Below are 17,924 nucleotides of genomic sequence, written 5' to 3' on the forward strand. Positions count from 1 at the left end.
GCTGATGTTCGCCGCTTTCAGGGACCACCCCGCCGCTCCCCGCTGCCTGCTGCGGGCGGGCGCCGACACGGAGCTGCTCACGGTGGCTGGACACACAGCGCTGCAGGTCGCCAAGGAGAAGGGTCACGCCGGGTGCGTGCGCGCCCTCGAGGGCATGCGGCGGCCGTGTGCGTGCGCGCCCTCGAGGGCATGCGGCGGCCGAGGCGGCGGCCGAGGCGGCGGCCGAGGCGGCGGCCGAGGCGGCGGTGAAGGAGGCGGCGTGGGCTTCGGGGGCGGCGGAGCGGGTGGCCACGGAGGCGGAGGCGGCGCGGCACCCCGAGGAGCTGCTGGCGGAGGCAAAGGCGGAGGCAAAGGCGGAGGGGCGGGCAGGGGGGCAGCGACGGCGTGGTGGTGGTGGTGGTGCGGCGGCGGTGGTATTGGTGGGGCGGACTCGCGGTCGGAATGGAAGAGGCGGCGCAGGCGTGGCGGGGGGACGGTGCGCCACGCACATGACGGGCGGCCCTCTCATGGCGTCGTGCCTCGGCTGGCCGGCGTCGTCGCGCGCACGCTTTGGCGCGCGGTCTCGCGCCGGATTGGTCGAAAAGTGGATGTGCCAGTTGACGCCCGGGAAGGGCGACGCGCCTTGCATCGACTCGCGCGCGCGCGACGCGTCCTCGATGCTCTCAAACTCGACAAAGCCAACAAGTTTGCCGTTGCGATCGTTGCGCGTCCGGCACGACTCGTAGCCGACAAAGCCGCGGAAGTGGCGCTCGAGGACGCCGTCGGTGATGTCGGACGGAAGCTCGGGAAGGAAGAGCGTCTGGGATGGCTGTGCACGGCTCATGGTACAAAAAAAAGAACGTGCTCCTTCCCAGCGTGGAAGAGGCGGTGCAGGCGTGGCGGGGGCACCGTGATCCACTGTGCGCCCGCGCGTCTTGAAGGCAAGTCTTCGCAAACAAAGAATTTTGATGCCAAAGCGCGGTGACCAGCTGGCGGTGACACGCATGGGACGAGGCCTTGATCCTCTGCGACTGCAGCGAGACATGGTCACTCCCAGCCGCGTCGCCTTCTCGTGGGCGCTGTGAAGGTGCAACGTGGAGGCACCAAGCTCCGAGAGTGGCGTGCTGCAGCAGCGCTTCCGCGCGAGCAGCGACGCTCGCGGAGACGCTATCCATTTTTGTGGGACCGAAGGCGTCTGCTGCAAGCAAGCCCGCACGATCAGCGGCTGCAAGCAAGCCCACACGATCAGCGCGCCCCAGCAGAAGCGACGTCCGTGCCAGGCAGTCCGGACCAGCGAGCGAGTTCTTTACCAGGTTGCAACCCTAGTTTCGCACTGTGCTGTGAACAGAGGTGAGCACCAACCAACCATCCGATGCTGGGGTGCTGCCAGCAACCAACCAACTCACCGGCGAGCGGAGCGAACCGAAGAGCTGGGGCCAAGTTCGTGGCGCGCTGTGAACGTCAACGCCGCCCGCAGCATCGAGCGGGCGCGTCCTCCCCAAACCAGCGCCGGCGCCCGGCGTGTATTGCACCATAGGTCGTCGGCTTATTGCCGACGGGCGACGTGGACGGGACACAGGGACGGGCGAACCACGTACCCGAACATAAAGCATGATCTACTGGATCCAGTTCCAGAGAACGGGGCATTGCACCCCTACATAGTGCGGGACGGCCTGGGGCAGCAACCAACATGCAACAACCTGGATGGGGACGGGGTGCTGCGCAACCGACGCCAATGCCAGCAGCGTTCACAGCACAGAGCGTGCGAAACTAGGGTTGCAACCTGGCATGCAACCTGGGTAAAGAACTCGCTCGCAGCCACCAACGAGTTCTCTCGTCTCTCTCAAAAAAAACAAATTCGATCGGGCTGCGACCTCACCTGTGCGTGCCCATCTCGCCCTCTCCCGGGTGCGACCTCCACCGTGTCCACGTGGCGGTGTGGGAAAAAGAAGAATTCACGGGGACGCGGCCCTCTTCAGAAAACGTATTCCTCGCCCTCCTGCTCCTCCTCGGATGTCTCCCCATCGAGTTCCTCGTCACTAGCGCTGCCCTCCTCGTCCACCTCGTCCTCGTCCTCGTCCTGCGCCTCGTCCTCGTCCTCGTCGTCCTCGTCGTCCTCGTCGTCGTCCTCGTCGTCGTCCTCCTCGTCCTCCTCGTCCTCCTCGTCCTCTCCCCCCCCCTCCTCGTCCTCGTCCTCGACCTCGCTCTCGCCCGATCGAAAATCCTCCTCGATGTCGACGAGTAGTGTGTCGACCTCCTTCTGCACCTCCCACTCCCAGAGCGCCCTCAAGCCAACCCACCCTCCACGGATCGACCCACCCTCCGCCGGAGACACCGGCGAACTCCGCTCGACCAGCTCCCTGGGCGCCGCCTGCCGCGCCGCGTGCACTGCCGCCGCCTCGTGCACATGAACAACGCCGAGGGCGCGACAGACACTTGCGAGCGATCCGAGGCTCCTGGGGTCTAGGTAGGCAAGCACATGCGCCACCCGTGTGTCCGGTTGCTCGAGCAGCCGGAAGGGCGGGAGCGAGCGTAGCGCGTCTAGCTTGAGCGAGCGCGGCACGGCGCCCAGCCATCCCTCGACGGTGTGGTGCGCGTGCGAGAAGGGCTCCGACGGAAGCAAGGGCGCCTCGGCTCGGTAAGCCCCCCACGGCTTCGGGGTAGCCAGGGCACGCTCCTTCAAGGTTGTTGACGGAAAGGTATTACGCAAGTCCTTCACCTTGAGTGCATCGGCGAAAGGACCGTGCAATACCCGGCCTTCAACAACCTTGACGGTGCACTCGAGTAGCAGCCCGACGGTTTGCCTGCACTCGACGAAGCGCAGCATCGGGCCCAACAAGTAGAGCAGCGTCCTGAGCTCACTCTTGCCGGCGCACACCAGCAGCAGCTCGGGCCTGGGCTTCTCCGCAGCCTTTGCCGCGTCGGACGCATCGGCCTCGGACTGCGCCGCCAGCGCCGCCGCCAGCTCCGCCGCCTGCGAAGAAGCCTCCGCCACGCGGACGGCCGCGTTTCTCGCCGCCGGTGATGGCCCCACCGTGGCGAATCGCGCGGCGGCCGCCGCTGCCGCATCCGACGCGGCTGCCGCCGCCGCGGCGGTCACCGCCGTCGCCGCCGCCGCCGACTCTAGCTCCGCCGCGACAGTGCCAATCGGATGCACAAAGCGATCCTGGAGCAACGACGGACTGCTCGTCGTCACTTGTATGGAGGAGGGGCGGGGCCGCAAGATGACGCGCAGCGCGTACCCGGAGAGCTCGAGGGCTTCCACGTCGGTGGTGCGGAACGAAAGGTGGGCGTAGCCGAGCCCGGGCAGGCGGTGCCCCAGCGCTGTGCGCCATGCCCACTTCCGCCCACGAATTGCAAGGGTCCCTTCGCCGCAATCGCACGCCCCGAGCAGGATCCGGCTCATCGACAGATTGGCGGACAGCGATTCAGCAAACGTCAACCCCCAGTGCCGGAGATGGTATGGCGACCACCCATGCGCTTGCGCCAGCTTGACCAGCCCGCGCCGGTGACATCCTCCAACCACGACAGCTGCTGCAGCCACAGCGCCTCTTCTTCCTCGAGCCTGGCAGACATGCGCATTCGCACCTCCACCGTCGCCTCGTGCGGCAGGATATCCCCGACCAACCCGTCAAGATCGAGAGGCCGTCCGTTGTGCGTCACGTAGAAGGCGGCCTCTCGATGGGCAGGCCATGCGGAGCCGGCCCAACGGGACTTCCGGGCCATACGCAGCAGAATCTCACGCAGCACGTCCAGAATGGTGTCATCACCGTCCATCACCACCACTGGCACGCCGGCGGAGCCACGCACGAAGAGCGTGATGGGCCGCACCATGATCCCCGTATTGAGACAGCCCGAACAGTTTTTTCTTTCTTGTGGAGTGGTGGCTAAACAGAGATGACGCGCCCTCACTTAGGATCTTCACAGTTTGGATCTTCACAGATGACACGTCCTGAGTTATTTATTAATTATCCTAGACTCTTCACACTTTGGCTCTTCACACATGACAAGTCCTCACTTATTTCTTGAGTACCCTAGGATATTCACACTCTGGCTCTTCACAGATGACACGTCCTGAGTTATTTATTAATTATCCTAGGTCCTTCACACTTTGGCTCTTCACACATAGGGGAGGTCAATCAGGGGAGGTCGAGAGGAATGCGATGAAATGCGAAATGGAGGACGGCACGCCGCCTCGCCGCCACCACACAGGGATTTTAAGGAGAGGAGTGTGGTGCTAGCCGTCGCCCACCCTAACCCTTCGGCGTCTGCCTTTGTTGCTTGAAATTCTTTTTTGCCGCGTCTCTTGCTGCAAAAGCGGCGTACTGCTCACTCCTCAATGGGGAATCAGGGGCAACAGGCCCGCGCGCGGAAATGGCAGGAGAAGAAGGCGGCGCAGAGAGCGCTGGCAGCCAAACAGGCGGAGGCCGACCAGGCAGCATCCGACGTGGAGGATCTGCCGCGAATTTGCGCCTTACGCTCCGAGTTGTCTCGCAGGCGCGGATCGCGGAGCTGAAGAGAAGGCGAGAAGAGCTGACCGCAGCCGAGGCGGAGGAACTGAAGAAGCTCGAGTCGCTGCCGGCTGAGAGTCCTTGCTGCTCCGTGCAGTGAAAACTTTCTGGATTCCCGTTGTAAGCGCTTGTTGAGAGGAGTGTCAAGCCACAGCGCAGCACTCACATACAAGATAGTCACGTGTAGTTTGTCGCAAGAACGTCGATGTATGCCTGGAGCAGAGGCGGCGGGCGGGCGCTGTGCGCGATTGCGGCGCTCCAGCCGGTATATGTCGGAGCGGTTATCGCGCGCGGTTGTAACGCGGTTGCCGGTTGCCCCCTAAGGAAGCTTACTAAGGTGGGTGGTGGCTGGTGCGTGCTGCGTGGGTGGCCAAGAGGGAGAGGGGCATCTCGCCGACAAGGAGGTGACGATGAGGTGAAAGCACTTGCTTGAGGTGGGGTGGGTGGGGAATAAAGAAAAATCCGGCACCCGCATCCTAAGCGCGAGGGCGTGAGGCGCGTCGCGCCGCCGCCAACTCGCAACCGCGTGGTTTTGAGAGATTTTTAAAGACCAACAAGAAATCACGACTCTCACAGTGACTTGGGCTCGGCAGCTTGTTAGCCCTCAGCCGAAGCTGGGGCCGGTCCCGTAGCCGAGAGAGCCCGCGCCGATGAGTTCGACGCGGTCGGGGGGGCCTGCGAAGAGGCCAGCGAGGTGGCGATCGCTGTACTTCATGGGGGTCATCAAGTGACCGCGACTGACAAGCCTCCGGTGATCATGAAAGGGAGGGAAGTGTCCGAGGGGGGACGGCGGTTTGGGGCTGCTCCGCGAGATAGGACCTCCCACAGCGGCAGCTCTCCGTGCCCCGACCGAGCCCCACCTCGCATCTTTGATCCAAATCAAGGCCAACCAGCCCGACCTGGACACTCACCTACCTTGCTGACAGCCCTCTGTCCGCCTTGCGTTGTTTCATTACATCGAAGGCTAAGCTCAAAAACCCACTACCCAACGCGGCCAAAGGATATCCACCTCGAGAACCTCGCGAGCTCAAAAAAAACGGAGGAGATTGTCGATCGTGCGCGGTGTCGTTAGCCACCGGGGCGCCTGCTTTGCAACCAAGGTGCCCACTTCCGTGGCGCTGATGTCACATTTCGATGAATGGCCCTCACGGAGCGGCGTCGACGAGCGCGCGCAGAACGTCAAGGTCGTGGTCGACGACACCTCCCTGGCCACCGTCGTCTCGCGCATCAAAGCGTGGGAGTTTATTTTGCTGCGCCCCTTCCTGGCGGTGGCGTCAGTCATGATGGTCTGGCTCTTTGTGGGGGCGGTGGTCTTCCTCAACACGCTCCAGGACCCGTGCACGGAGATTGAGCGCCGCAATGCCACTCACCTTTGGAACGAGGAGCAGTGCCACAGTGTGACCTATGCCATGGCGCTCTACTACTCGGTGCAGTGCGGCTTCTCAGTCGGGTTCGGCCTGCTCGTCGAGGAGGCGAACGGCGCGCGGTGGTACACCATCTTCCACGGCTTCTGCGGCCTCACCATCATGGCGGCCGGCATGACGCTCTTCCTCTTGCGGCCGGGCGGTCGGCTCGGCAAATACGTCGCCGGTGAGGACGACGATGAGGATGCAGACGGCGACGGCATCCCCGATCGCCTGGAAGGGCCGCTGCTCGCGAGGTGGGCGCGCACGTTCTTTCGCCGGCTCATGCTCGAGATGCCCTTCGTGCTCCTCGCCCTCACCTTCACATCGGCCGTCGTCTTTCAGTCCATATACCACGGCTGGTCCTTCACCACCTCGTGCTACTTTGCCTTTTTTGCGCTGTCGACGGGCGGGCTGCAGGGCCCGGGGGGTACGAGCGACGCCGAGATGCTCTTCACTGCCTTCTTCCTGCTCATCGGCATCCCGCTCTTCGGGGCCGCCATGTCGCGAGTGGTCGACTGGCTGCTCGACAAGTACGTGCGCGCCGTCCGCTCTTCGGAGCGGCTCCTCTCCAGGCAAAAGCGCCCGTTCGTCCGCCAGTCTCGCAGATGTCTTAGCCCGGGCCGCACGCGCACGCGGGGGACGCACACGGCATCACACTTTGGGCCGTGCGGGTTCTCAGGCAAAAGCACCTGCAGTCGAAGAAGTTCAAGCAGCAGCAGGCGGGCCTCGACGGCGTGACCCGGGACGCGTACGCCAAAGCGGCGGCGTTCGCAGCCAAGGCGGAGGAGGAGGCGGCCGAGGCGGCCGAGGCGCAGAAGGAGCTGGCGAGGGCGGAAGCGGTGGCAGAGGAGGAGGTGGCCGAGGCGGCTGAGGCTGCGGCGCAGGCGAAAGAGGCGTTGCGGCTCGCGCAGGAGCTGGAGCACCGGCGGTCGTGAACGTGATGCTCGTGTGCAAGAATGCGCGAGAGGGGCGGCGACTGCCAGCAAAGCTGCCAATGTCGAGGAAATCAAGATTGGAAATCAAGATTGGGGTGGGGTGCGAGTATGTAGGACAGTGCGTGACCAGCCGGCAGCCGCTCGGCTGCTAGGCTTTAAACTTTCTAGTAGAGCAGAAAAAGATTTAAAACTGCGCACTCGGATCGGCTGCCGTCGGAGTGGACTTGCTGCCACCCTGGTTGCAGATCTCCAGTTGCATCCCGGTACACGTAAAATGCGGCGATTGCGGTAAGGCAGAGCCACAACGGCGTTTGTGGATTGTGCGATCTTGCGACAGCTATGCCGGCCGCCCGCACGCGCCTGGCACTTCTGAGCCACCTTTGCATGGTTATCGGCGCCGTGGCGGAGTGCATGCCCCCCGCCAAGGTCCAGGCCACCCTCGGCTCAACTTGCAGCTATGCAGAGTGCAGCATGCCCACCGCCATCGACTGCGAGTACATCTGCACTGACATTTGCTGTGCAGCACGCCTAGGTGGTATTGGATGCGCCACAACGCGCTCAGGCCCAGTCATGGAGGTTGTGGAGATCGTGGAGGTCGGCAGGACGTGCACCACCGACGCCGACTGCGCAAAGGGCGAGGCGTGCTGTCCGGGCCCATCTCCAGAAGCGGGTGGGCAATGCGGGCCCGTCTGCGCCCTCGCGGCGCCAACGCTGACCTCCAGCTTGCAGTCAGCATCCACACACGCCATACTCGGTGGCGATACGGTCGAGCCACCCTTCTCCATGCCCTACGTTCTCTCTCTGTACAAGTGCAGCCTTTTCTATTGCGAATTACGTTGCGGCGCATCGCTCATAGCCTCTCGATGGGCACTCACAGCCGCGCACTGCACGGTCGACCCGGACGCGGCGGATGTGGCATTCGGGGTCTCAATGCACAGGCACCGCCTGGGTGATACGTACGAGCATGACTGCGCCGAAACCATGCGCGTACGGCCGATATGCCATCCCGGGTTTTCAATCGACACCATGGCGAATGATGTCTGCCTGCTTTGGCTAGACAGGGAGCCGAAATGCTTTCGACAGATGCAGCACATGGTGCTCGATGATGGGTCGCACGCGACTGTGGGCATTGAGGCCACCGTCGCCGGCTGGGGCGCGACCTCTTTTGATGGAGTGGAAACGAGCATGTCTTCCTACGCCGACACCCTGCAGGCGCTATCACCTTTCACTCGAACTCCCGCCACCCCCACCCCTCCCCGCCGCCACACAGGAGGGAGACCCTTGTGCCACATTCCTGCAGGTGGCGACGGTGACCGTCGTGGGAAACAGTATGTGTGCCGCACAGCTGTACGGCAGAGCCGAGTCGCAGGTCCTCGCGTCGATGATGTGCGCCAGTGGCGGAAGCAAGGACGCCTGCATGGGCGACTCGGGCGGCGCTCTCTTCCTCCCCTCGGGCGAGGGCCGACCGCTGCCCGTGGCGATTGGGATCGTCTCTTGGGGCGTCGGCTGTGGGCTCCCCGATACACCAGGCGTCTACACAAGAGTCTCGGCGTACACAGACTGGCTGCAGGCGCACTAGCGAATAGGGAGGACAACAGCTCACCGCAACGCAACACCCTGACTCGACCGCTTCACGATTGCAGGCGCGAATGAACTGGCAGCCAGCGGCACCACCACCCTTTTCCCCGCTGCCGCCCTCGCCCTCGCCACCGCCACCTTTCCCGCCTCTGCCGCCTCCGCCACTACTTCGACCCATCTCCTCGCCGCCGCCGCCGCCGCCGCCGCCACTGCCGCCACCGCCACCGCTGCCGTCGCTGCCGTCGCTGCCGTCGCCGCCGTCGCCGTCGCCACCTCCGCCCCCACCACCCCGGCCACCACCGCCGCCGGCTCCTTTGCCGCCACCACCGCCTCCGCCGCCACCACCGCCTCCGCCGCCTCCTTTGCCGCCTCCGCCGCCTCCGCCGCCTCCACCGCCTCCGCCGCCTCCACCTTCCCCCTCGCCACCGCCACCGCCCTTGCCCCCGCCGCCCCCGCCGCCGACGCCACCTCTCATGTCACCCGCTCCGCCGCCGCCTCCCTCGCCCCCCCCCCCCACCGCCACCTCTGCCGCCGCCACCGCCCTCACCACATCCACCGCCGCCACCACCATCGCCACTGCCACCGCCCTCGCCGCCGCCGCCACCACCATCTCCGCCGCCCTCGCCAACGCCGCGGCCGCCGCCTCTTGCGCCGCCGCCTACTCCCTCGCCCCCACCGTCGCCTCCACCATCGCCACCTCGCTTCACTGTCGATGGTTGCGAGTGCCAAAAGGAGTGGATGGCCGGCGAGGTTCACATTTCGGAATACTGTGTCGACCTGTACTCCGACTATGGCGAGTGGTGCCTTGTGGCAAAACCGATCTGCCAAGGCGGGCGTACTTGGGGCTACTGCCGAGCACCGCCGCCGCCACCGCCGCTGCCCATGGACTGGACAGCGCGGGCTCCCGAGGCACGGGTGGCATCCGCTCGCATCATTGGTGGTGACACCGTCGACCCCGCCTTCTCCATGCCCTTCGTCATGTCCCTCACACGGTGCAGCCTCTTCTTTTGCGAGCTGACCTGCGGCGCCTCGCTCATCTCTGCTCGGTGGGCGATCACGGCCGCACACTGCATGGCTGGTGCGAGGGGCAGCGTCGGCGTCTCGGTGCACAGGCACCGTCTGAAAGACTGGAGTGAGCACGAGTGCGCCGAGTTCATACCCGTGGTGCCCGTCTGCCATCCGGACTTTTCCCCAACGACAATGCAGAACGACATCTGCCTACTTCAGCTTATCAGGGAGCCGAGATGCTTTCGTCAGATGCAGCACATGGTGATCGATGACGGGTCGCACGCGTCCGTGGGCGTTGAAGCCACTGTTGCCGGCTGGGGAGCCACGGTCTTCACGCCGCACGACCCATCTCAGCCCGCGCGATGGGTCGCACCAGTACACGCGACCGACTTCAACGTTACAGCCTTCTTCGAACGCAGCCGGATGCAGATGAACGGCCATTCGGGGACGTCCATCGTTGGCCAGCTCGGTCAAGGGGAGGCGACAGGCTACGCCGAATACCTGCAGGTATGTGACCCGCACCCTCCCGTCGCCTAGCAAGAAGATGATGGCCTGCGCGCCACTCCTCGCCCCCGCTCCCGTGCCCGTGCCCTTGGCAGGCAGTGCAGGTGACCGTCATTAGCAACAACTTGTGCCAAGGGCTGCTCAACCCGCCGGTCGCCAACCTGAACATCGTTGGCACAATGCTCTGCGCAGGAGGCGACGGACTCAAGGACGCCTGCATGGGCGACTCGGGCGGCGCTCTCTTCCTCCCCGCTGGCGAGGGCCGACCGCTGCCCGTGGCGATTGGGATCGTCTCTTGGGGCGTCGGCTGTGGGCTCCTCGACATTCCAGGCGTCTACACAAGAGTCTCGGCGTACAAGGGCTGGCTGGAGGTGATCGCACTAGATGACGAGAGACCGCGACAGTATCCGTCACTATTTACCCTCATGCAGCTCTCGCTCCCCGTTTCAGGAACGGATGCAGCTACAACCGCCGTCGCCACCCTTCACCACCCCAAATCCTTCGCCGCCGCCGCCGCCGCCGCAGCCACCGCCACCTCCGTCGCCGTCGCCACCGCCGCCGCCACCGCCACCTCCGTCGCCGTCGCCACCACCTCCGCCACCGCGACCGCCGCCACCGCCTTCTCCTCCGAAACCGCCGCCTCCTCCTCCTCCTCCGCCGCCGCCGCCGCCCTCGCCCTCGCCACCGCCTCCGTCGCCGCCCTCGCCCTCGCCACCGCCTCCATCCCCGTCACCCCCGCCCGCAATGCCTTCACCACCTACGTCGCCATTTCCGCCCCCAGCTCACTCACCGACACCATACTACTCATCCCCACCTGCCGCATCGCCTCATCCGCCGTCGCCCCCGCCCCAGCCGCCGCCGCCGCCGCCGCCCCTGCCGCCGCCCCACCCGCCGCCGCCGCCGTCACCGTCACCGCCGCCGCCGCCGCCGCCGCCACCGCCGCCGTCACCGTCACCGCCGCCGCCGCCGCCACCGCCGCCGTCACCGTCACCGCCCCCACGCACACTTCCACCGCCGCCGTCACCGTCACCGCCCCCACGCACACTTCCACCGCCGCCGCCGCTGCCGCTGTTGCCGCCACCGCCACCATCGCCCTCGCCACCGCCGCCCTCGCCACCGCCGCCGCCGCCACCACCACCACCTCACCCGCCGCCGCCGCCACCTCCCCGGCCGCCGCCACCTCACCCGCCGCCACCAGCGCCACCGTCGTCCGCGTCCAGGGCATGCGGCCTCAACCAGCCGTTCACTCTGACCAAGTCCAACGCGTGTCCAAATGGCAAACGATCTTGCCGGTGGTGCCAGCAGATTGGGGGCAGCTCTGGACCATACACCTCCGAACGGCACAGGCGGTGCGAGTCTTTCTACGTCAGCTACGACGGCGAGGTGGCCGAGTGCGTCTTTGAGCAGTCGGGCAATGCTTGGGTATGCGTGATGGACTGGCCGCCGTATGTTGCGTGCACTGACTCAACTAAGCCGCCCACCCCCCCTCCGCCCCCACCGCCTCTCCCGCCTCCGACGCCTCTCCCGCCTCCGCCACCTATGTCCTCGCCGCCGCCGCCACCATCTCCCCCGATCGCGCGTTTGTCGACGCTGCCACCTCCACCGAGCTGCCCTTGCTCCGGCATCACGCCCTGCAACCACCACGGCGTGTGCGAGAGGCGCGTCCAGGTGGGCACGCAGGGCCACCACCACGAGCATTGGGTGAACATGGGCGGAGTGTGCGAGACAGACGCTCCAGACTGCGACTGCCCGTGCTCCGGCGTCATGCCGTGCTACCACCACGGTCATTGCGAGCGGCGCGTGCGGGTTGGGACGCAGGGCTACCACTATGAGCAGTGGGTGGACGTGGGAGGCGTCTGCGAGACAGACGCGGCAGACTGCGAGCTGAGCCCCAGGGTGGCGCACACTCACGCGCCGCCTCCGACCCCGCCAACGCCCCCGCCCCCGCCCCCGCCCCCGCCCCCGCCCCCGCCACACCCGCCGCCGCCCTTGCCGCCCTCGCCCTCGCCTGCGTCTGTGCCGCGGGATGCATTGCCAGCTCCGCCGTCGCCCTCCCCCGCCTCTCCCTGCGCCACGCGAGAGATGCTTGCGGGCAGAGCCCGTCTGACCGGTATAATTGGCGACGAGTGGTGCGCCGGTGGGCCCACGGGGATCAGCTGGAAAGGCAATGTCTCCTTTATTGCTCACGTGCAAGCAGCCTGCGAGCGGTGGTACGTGGATCCGTTCGACGTTCCTACCGCGGTCGGCAAGCCTTACGAGCCGTGCCGCGGCGGCTGCAAGCTCTGTGACTATAGGTACGACAGCAAGAGCAGCAGGTACAAGTGCCGGGCGGGGCCCGAGACGTACCGGCGTCTCTGTCCGTCCTCGTCTGCATCACCACCCCCCACGGATGCTCTGCTGGCGCTGCCGCCACGACCACGACCGCCACCGCCGCCGCCACCTCCACCGTCGCCGCGGCCGCCGCCGCCGCCATCGCTGCCGCCGCTACCGCTGCCGCCGCACCCCTCGCACCAGCCTAGGGTCCAGAGCCCGTCGCTGCCATCGCCTCCCCCCACCGCTCCCTGTGCCACACCAGAGACCTTTGCGGGCAGAGCCCGCCTGACTGGGATGATTGGTAACGAGTGGTGCGGTGGCGGGCCAACGGGCATCAGCTGGCAGGGCACCGCCTCGTTTGAGGCGGCGGCAAAGCGATCCTGCGAGAGCTGGTACGTGGACCCCGTGCATGGCTCCAAACTGGCTCCGAACTTGCCCTCTGCGCCAGTGACATACGGTAGTGGCGCTCCGTACGCAATGTGTAGCGGCGGCTGCATGCAGTGCGTCTACGAGTACCACCGCGGACGGTACAGGTGCCTCGGGGCTTCGGATTTGTACGTTGGGGTATGTCCGGACTGATGCATGCCGAGCACGCTCTCTCTCAGTCTCACGCTTGAGACTCATCCGCCACGCGGCCCGGCGCGCGGCGACGCGCCAGCCGCTGCGCGCTGGGGTTTCTCCCATCGCAAAGGCCAGCCAGCGTCCGCACTCCACAGACGCTCCCGCGGGGCCGCGCGCCGCGCGGGACCGCCTGCGTGGCATGTGTGTCTGGACGGTTGTTCTCTATCATTCATGTGAGTACAGAGTGATGAAATCATGTGAGTGTAACAACGACATGCGGGGCTCATGCACAGACACAGCAATATCATAGCTCACCCGTCGCCACGCCGGCGAAGAGCGGCTCGTTGTCGTTCGATGCGCGAGACGAGCGAGCGCGCACGAGCGGGAAGTCTCGAGAGCACGCCGAGCGCGGCCAGCGCGCTAGAGCGCTAGACGACCGTCGCAATGGAGACGATGAAGAGGGATGACAGCAGGGAGGAGGCGAGTGGCCGGCGGTGCAGCGGGAGCATGGAGAAGGCAAACAGGTTATATGGCGTGAACAGAGCGAGCTCGACGCCCATCGCAAAGGGCAGGTTTGCCTGCACAGAGGCGGCTGCGCCGCTGAGTCCCGAGCCAGCGAGCAGTGGCAGCAGGAAGAGGTAGGCCGCGTTCGCCAGAGGCGCGGACAGCTCAGGCTTGATACTGATGGGCCTGGGCCAGGAGAGCGACAGAGAAGGCGAGGTGGTGAGCTGGGAAGCCGCTTTGTCGGCACCTGGACGTGTGTCGCGATGAAAAGTGCCAAGAAGCGCCTCGGCTATTGCGCAAAACCTTGGGAGAGAAGGCCTACATATTATGACTGCATCCATGCGTCTGGTGCATGAGGGCTGTGGGTCGGGACATTTCACGGTCGGTGGCGCCGATATTGACCTCCGGAAAGCCCTCGCAATCGCTCGGTAAAGCCGTACGGGGCCACCGGGAGTGCTGGAGCATCACGAGCCGGTGTGCGCTTGAAGACCCGAGATAAGTGCGGTCTGGGACAGCTCAGGCTTGCTACTGATGGCCCTAGGCCAGGAGAGCGACAGAGAAGGCGAGCTGGTGAGCTGGTAATCCATCGCAAGCGACCCGGAGCGCGCAACCGCGCATCTCGCCGCCGCGGGGCTCCGACTGGTTATCTAGACCTTCCTTCTCCTCCCTGTTCCTTCCTTTTCCCTTCCCATGTCTTCCCGGCCTCCGGCCGGCGCCTGCGGCGCCGTTCTTTTTGCCCGGCCGCGCGCAGCGCTAATCGGGCGTCCTTTGCTCCTCCGCGAGCTCTAAGGGGCCCAAAAAAGTGGGAAAGAGATGCACTCGAAGATGCAGTCGTGCCTCTTTCGAATGGCGGCAGCGCCGGCGCGCAGCGCCACGCCGCCAGGCGTCCGCCGGAGGCTCCCCGGCCGACACACCCCGGCAAGCTTGCCGCGCGCAGCGCCCCGCGCCGCAGGCCCGCCGGAGGCTCCCCGGCCGACACACCCCTCTAAGAAAACAGGACCAGCCCGTCGGCGGTACTTGGAGCACTTGGAGTGCAGTCGGCAACCTCACATCCAGGGCCGGTGAGCCCGCGCAACAATCTCCTGTGCCATTTGTAGTGCCAGTCCGAGCCAGTCTGCTGTGAGAGGGGCTTATAGTAAAATTCTTTTCTCCGACCTGTGTCGAGCCTGCTGTGCCTGCTCATATCCTCGCATATCCTCGCATCCGAGCCAGCCCGTGATGGACACCGCCGCTCCACCCTCCTTCCTCTGCCCCATCGGGCAAGAGATCATGCGCGATCCCGTCGCCTGCGCTGATGGCCACTCTTACGAGCGGGTCAACATCGAAAGATGGCTCGCCACGAACAACACGAGCCCACGCACAGGGGCACAGCTGCCCAACAACGCGCTCATTCCGAACCATGCGCTGCGCAACTCGATCGAGGAATGGCTGTCGGCGAACTTCAAGCTCGTGCCGCGCTCCGCCGTGCACTTTGACGGCGAGAGCTTCATCGCGCGCGGCAGCTTCAAGACCGTCTACCGCGGCACCCTCCAGGGGCGATCCGAGCCGATTGCGGTACTGCGCATGCGCATGGGCGGCTCGTGTGAGGAGGAGGCGGCGAAGCTCGTCAAGCTCGGCCGGCACTCGGCCCTCGTGCGGTACCTCGGTATCTGCACCGAAGGGCCCGACCAGCTGCTGCTGACGGAGCTCGCGCCGCACGGCTCGCTCAATATGTTCCTCGAAGCGCACGAGGACGCGGTCACTCTGCCGCACAAGCTCAAGGTGCTCGAGCAGACGTGCGCGGGCATGATCGCGCTCAGTGGCGCGGGGATGGTGCACCGCGACCTCGCGATGCGCAATCTCCTCGTATTCGCATTCGACGCCATCGACCCTGCGGCCACCGTCATCAAGATTACAGACTTTGGCCTCGCCGTCGACCGGCACTACCAGACTCACGCGACTGTGCAGGGCGAGGATGTGCCCTTCCGCTGGATGCCGCCCGAGGCACTCCGCCGCCGCCGCTTTTCGGAGAAGAGCGACGTGTGGGCGTTTGGCGTGACAGCGTGGGAGCTGCTCACGGGCGGTGACATGCCATACGCATTCATTGGATCCAACGAGGCCGTCGCGGAGCGTGTCTGTGGCGGCGAGCGCCTGAAACGCCCCAACGGCTGCCCGGACGAGCTGTGGGCGCTGATTCAGCGCACGTGGGCGGCGGCTCCAGCCGAGCGGCCCACCTTCATGGAGCTCGCGGGCGAGCTCACGCGCATGCACCAGCCTGAGCCCGCGCCTGTGCCCGTTGTGGAGACTTGGGAGAGCATCCGCGCCCAGTTGACGCAGATGGGCTATCCGCCATCGGCGTGCCTCGGCTGCACGCCAATGGAGGCGGGTTTCTCGTGCTTTTACGGGGCTCCATTGTTCTGCTCCATCTGCGTGTCCCACGGGGCCCGCCCTGACGCCTCTGACACACGCGCCTTGCGCGTTCTCCTCCACGGGGCAGCGCCTCTTACCGGCGACTTCGACGCGCAGGCAGAAGCCGTGATGCCGCAACTGGATGCGGCTTTCGGCCCCGACGCCTTCATGCCGGCCGCAGCGCTACGAAACATGAAGTCAGCGATCAATCGCAACTTCGGCAGCCTCAGCCCGCAGCGACTCGCGGCGACATTCGACGAGCTCGAGGATCGCGGCTTCGTCAGCGCAGCACAAGCGGCTGAGCTGCTGGCTGTAATAGAATCACATGCCAGTTTTGATCACGGCGCGCACTGGCGCTACTATCACGTCATCTGCCACCGCATACTCGACCGCTGGAACACGTCGGACGAGCTCCATGGCATCGGCGACTGCTACCACGGATGGTCATCGCCAGATGACATCCTCCGGGCGAGCAGGACAGCGATGGGTGCGCGCACCGCAGGCGACATCCGCAGGTATGTGCAGGAGCAACTGTTTGTGCCCGGCAAGCTTCGTTTTAAGGGTGACTCTTACCCCGAGCAGCTGCCCGGTTTCTACGCCGCGCTTCTGCGTCGGATCGACGGGGCCCAGGCTGCAGTCCCCCCCCCGACACAAGCGGCGGGTGGTTGTGGACAGTGATGAGGAGTGACGGTCGTAAACGACACACGGTTGCGGGTACGTCTCCGGGTCGGTTTTGAATGGTGTTAGCAGGTGTGTAGTCAGCGATTGCCTTGAGCACGATACGGTTCTCGCTTCTCGCTCCCAGCAGGCTCCACTGCTCATCGAAAATGATCTAACACGCTCCGGTTCTCCGTGGAAAAATAATCTTCGCCCCACCGCCGACCGCCCGGGCTCCAGCGCTGGCGTCCAGGCGTTCACCGTCTCGGAGGTTGACAGAGCCGACAAGCACCTGCCCTGTGTCCGCGAAACGCCCACACTGGTGGATTTTGGGGCGCGCTGCTGCCGCGCACCCCCTAGGCGAGGCCCACCCAGGGGCTTGGCGGCTTGCAGCCTATGTGCAGGTTGCAGATGATCGGTTTGTTGATAGAGAGCGAAATAAAAAATATGTGCACATTGTCATCATCGTATAGACCCGTGCTCCTCCCCCTCGGGCACACTGGCACGCGGACTATACACTACATCACCCAACGTTGCATCGCAGAAACAACCCGCCCGAATCCTCGGCCCACGATCCCCACCCTCGCTGGCTACTCCACGCAGATGCCCATCCGCCCAAACTTCGGGCCGAGAGCGCATTCGCACTCCTCCCCGCCCACGCACTGGTTGCGAGGAGCAGTCGAGTCGGCGGGAGCAGCCGCGGCCGGCCGGCTCGCGGGGTCGCCACCGCCGCCGCCACTGAGCCGGTGGCGGATGTCCTCGCGGAGGGCCGCGACCAGCGCGAGCCAGCGGGGGAAGGGCACACCGCTCGAGAACTCGAGGAACCGCCGCTCGCACGAGTGCGAGTGGTACACCTCCCCCCAGAACCGGAGCAGCCGTCCGAAGCCCTCGAGCAGAGAGCGCGCCTCCTCCGACAGGGCGGGGACGTCCTCCGACGCTTCCTAGGCAAGTGTCCACGAAGTGTCTAGGAGGTGTCTAGGAAGTGTCTAGGACGTCCTCCGACGCCCCCCCCCCCGCGCCTCGCCGCCCAACGAGGGCGCCTCGCCCTCGCGCCTCGCACCGCCGTGCACCTCCCCGGCGCTCGCGCCCACGCCCGACGCCTCGCAGACGGCGTCTAGGAGAGACACGCGGCCGCACCGCCCATCGCCGCCCCGCTCGCCGCGCCCGTCGAGGTCGGCGAGGAGGAAGAAGAGGATGGCGGCGTTGATGACGCACATTGTCTCGACGGACAGGTCGCCGTCGCTCGCCTGCCGGCGCAGAGACGGAGGGGGGGAGGGCGGTGAGGGGGGAGAGAGGGGAGATGCCGCCGCCCCGCCGCAACGCACCGCGGCCACTAGCGCTCGCGCGAGCTCGACGCGCCGCCGCGTCACCACCTGGGCGAGGCTGCCCCGCGCGGCGTCCGCGAGAGGCCCGTGGCGCCTCAGCGCCGACAGCTTGGGTGTCATGCCGGCGGCGGCCGCGGCAACGGGCTCCGGCGGTGCGAGGCCGAGCGAAGCGAGGGCGCGCATGCCGCGCAGCGGCGACGCCTTAAGCAAGGTGATGTCGCTCGTGGGCAAGCCGCCGCGTTTTTTGGGGGGGGG

General features: G+C 66.0%; 7 protein-coding genes across 7 annotated transcripts in view; 4 read left to right on the plus strand and 3 right to left on the minus strand.

Moving 5' to 3' along the window:
* Positions 1-504: 504 nt before the first annotated feature.
* EMIHUDRAFT_198547 (hypothetical protein) lies at positions 505-823 on the minus strand (the record flags this gene model as incomplete). Its single annotated transcript, XM_005759577.1, has 2 exons — positions 505-518; positions 547-823. 2 exons carry the CDS (start codon positions 821-823, stop codon positions 505-507), a joined length of 291 nt encoding a protein of 96 aa, XP_005759634.1.
* Positions 824-1,954: 1,131 nt separating this feature from the next.
* On the minus strand, positions 1,955-3,813 carry EMIHUDRAFT_97026 (hypothetical protein; the record flags this gene model as incomplete). The annotated part of the gene is made up of 2 exons (XM_005759578.1): positions 1,955-3,145; positions 3,568-3,813. The coding sequence occupies 2 exons, from the start codon at positions 3,811-3,813 to the stop codon at positions 1,955-1,957; spliced, it is 1,437 nt and encodes a 478-aa protein (XP_005759635.1).
* A 1,798-nt stretch (positions 3,814-5,611) lies between these two features.
* Positions 5,612-6,831, plus strand: EMIHUDRAFT_97027 (hypothetical protein; the record flags this gene model as incomplete). The annotated part of the gene is made up of 2 exons (XM_005759579.1): positions 5,612-6,426; positions 6,576-6,831. The coding sequence occupies 2 exons, from the start codon at positions 5,612-5,614 to the stop codon at positions 6,829-6,831; spliced, it is 1,071 nt and encodes a 356-aa protein (XP_005759636.1).
* A 339-nt stretch (positions 6,832-7,170) lies between these two features.
* Positions 7,171-8,410, plus strand: EMIHUDRAFT_198552 (hypothetical protein; the record flags this gene model as incomplete). The annotated part of the gene is made up of 2 exons (XM_005759580.1): positions 7,171-8,004; positions 8,102-8,410. 2 exons carry the CDS (start codon positions 7,171-7,173, stop codon positions 8,408-8,410), a joined length of 1,143 nt encoding a protein of 380 aa, XP_005759637.1.
* Positions 8,411-10,013: 1,603 nt separating this feature from the next.
* EMIHUDRAFT_62191 (hypothetical protein) lies at positions 10,014-10,298 on the plus strand (the record flags this gene model as incomplete). The annotated part of the gene is made up of 1 exon (XM_005759581.1): positions 10,014-10,298. A coding segment is annotated over one exon (285 nt), but the record flags the coding sequence as incomplete, so codon positions are not given.
* A 4,270-nt stretch (positions 10,299-14,568) lies between these two features.
* Positions 14,569-15,546, plus strand: EMIHUDRAFT_62203 (hypothetical protein; the record flags this gene model as incomplete). The annotated part of the gene is made up of 1 exon (XM_005759582.1): positions 14,569-15,546. A coding segment is annotated over one exon (978 nt), but the record flags the coding sequence as incomplete, so codon positions are not given.
* Positions 15,547-16,934: 1,388 nt separating this feature from the next.
* EMIHUDRAFT_198556 (hypothetical protein) overlaps positions 16,935-17,924 on the minus strand; it is a gene marked incomplete at both ends in the record, with an annotated part of 2,964 nt that continues 1,974 nt past the window's right edge. The window contains 3 exons of the mRNA XM_005759583.1: positions 16,935-17,285; positions 17,415-17,591; positions 17,670-17,870. Of these exons, the coding sequence (XP_005759640.1) occupies positions 16,935-17,285; positions 17,415-17,591; positions 17,670-17,870 (729 nt within the window). The remainder of the gene's footprint in view (positions 17,286-17,414; positions 17,592-17,669; positions 17,871-17,924) is intronic.

This window comes from Emiliania huxleyi, assembly GCF_000372725.1.
Source record: "Emiliania huxleyi CCMP1516 unplaced genomic scaffold EMIHUscaffold_8, whole genome shotgun sequence".
Classification (NCBI taxonomy): domain Eukaryota; phylum Haptophyta; order Isochrysidales; family Noelaerhabdaceae; genus Emiliania; species Emiliania huxleyi.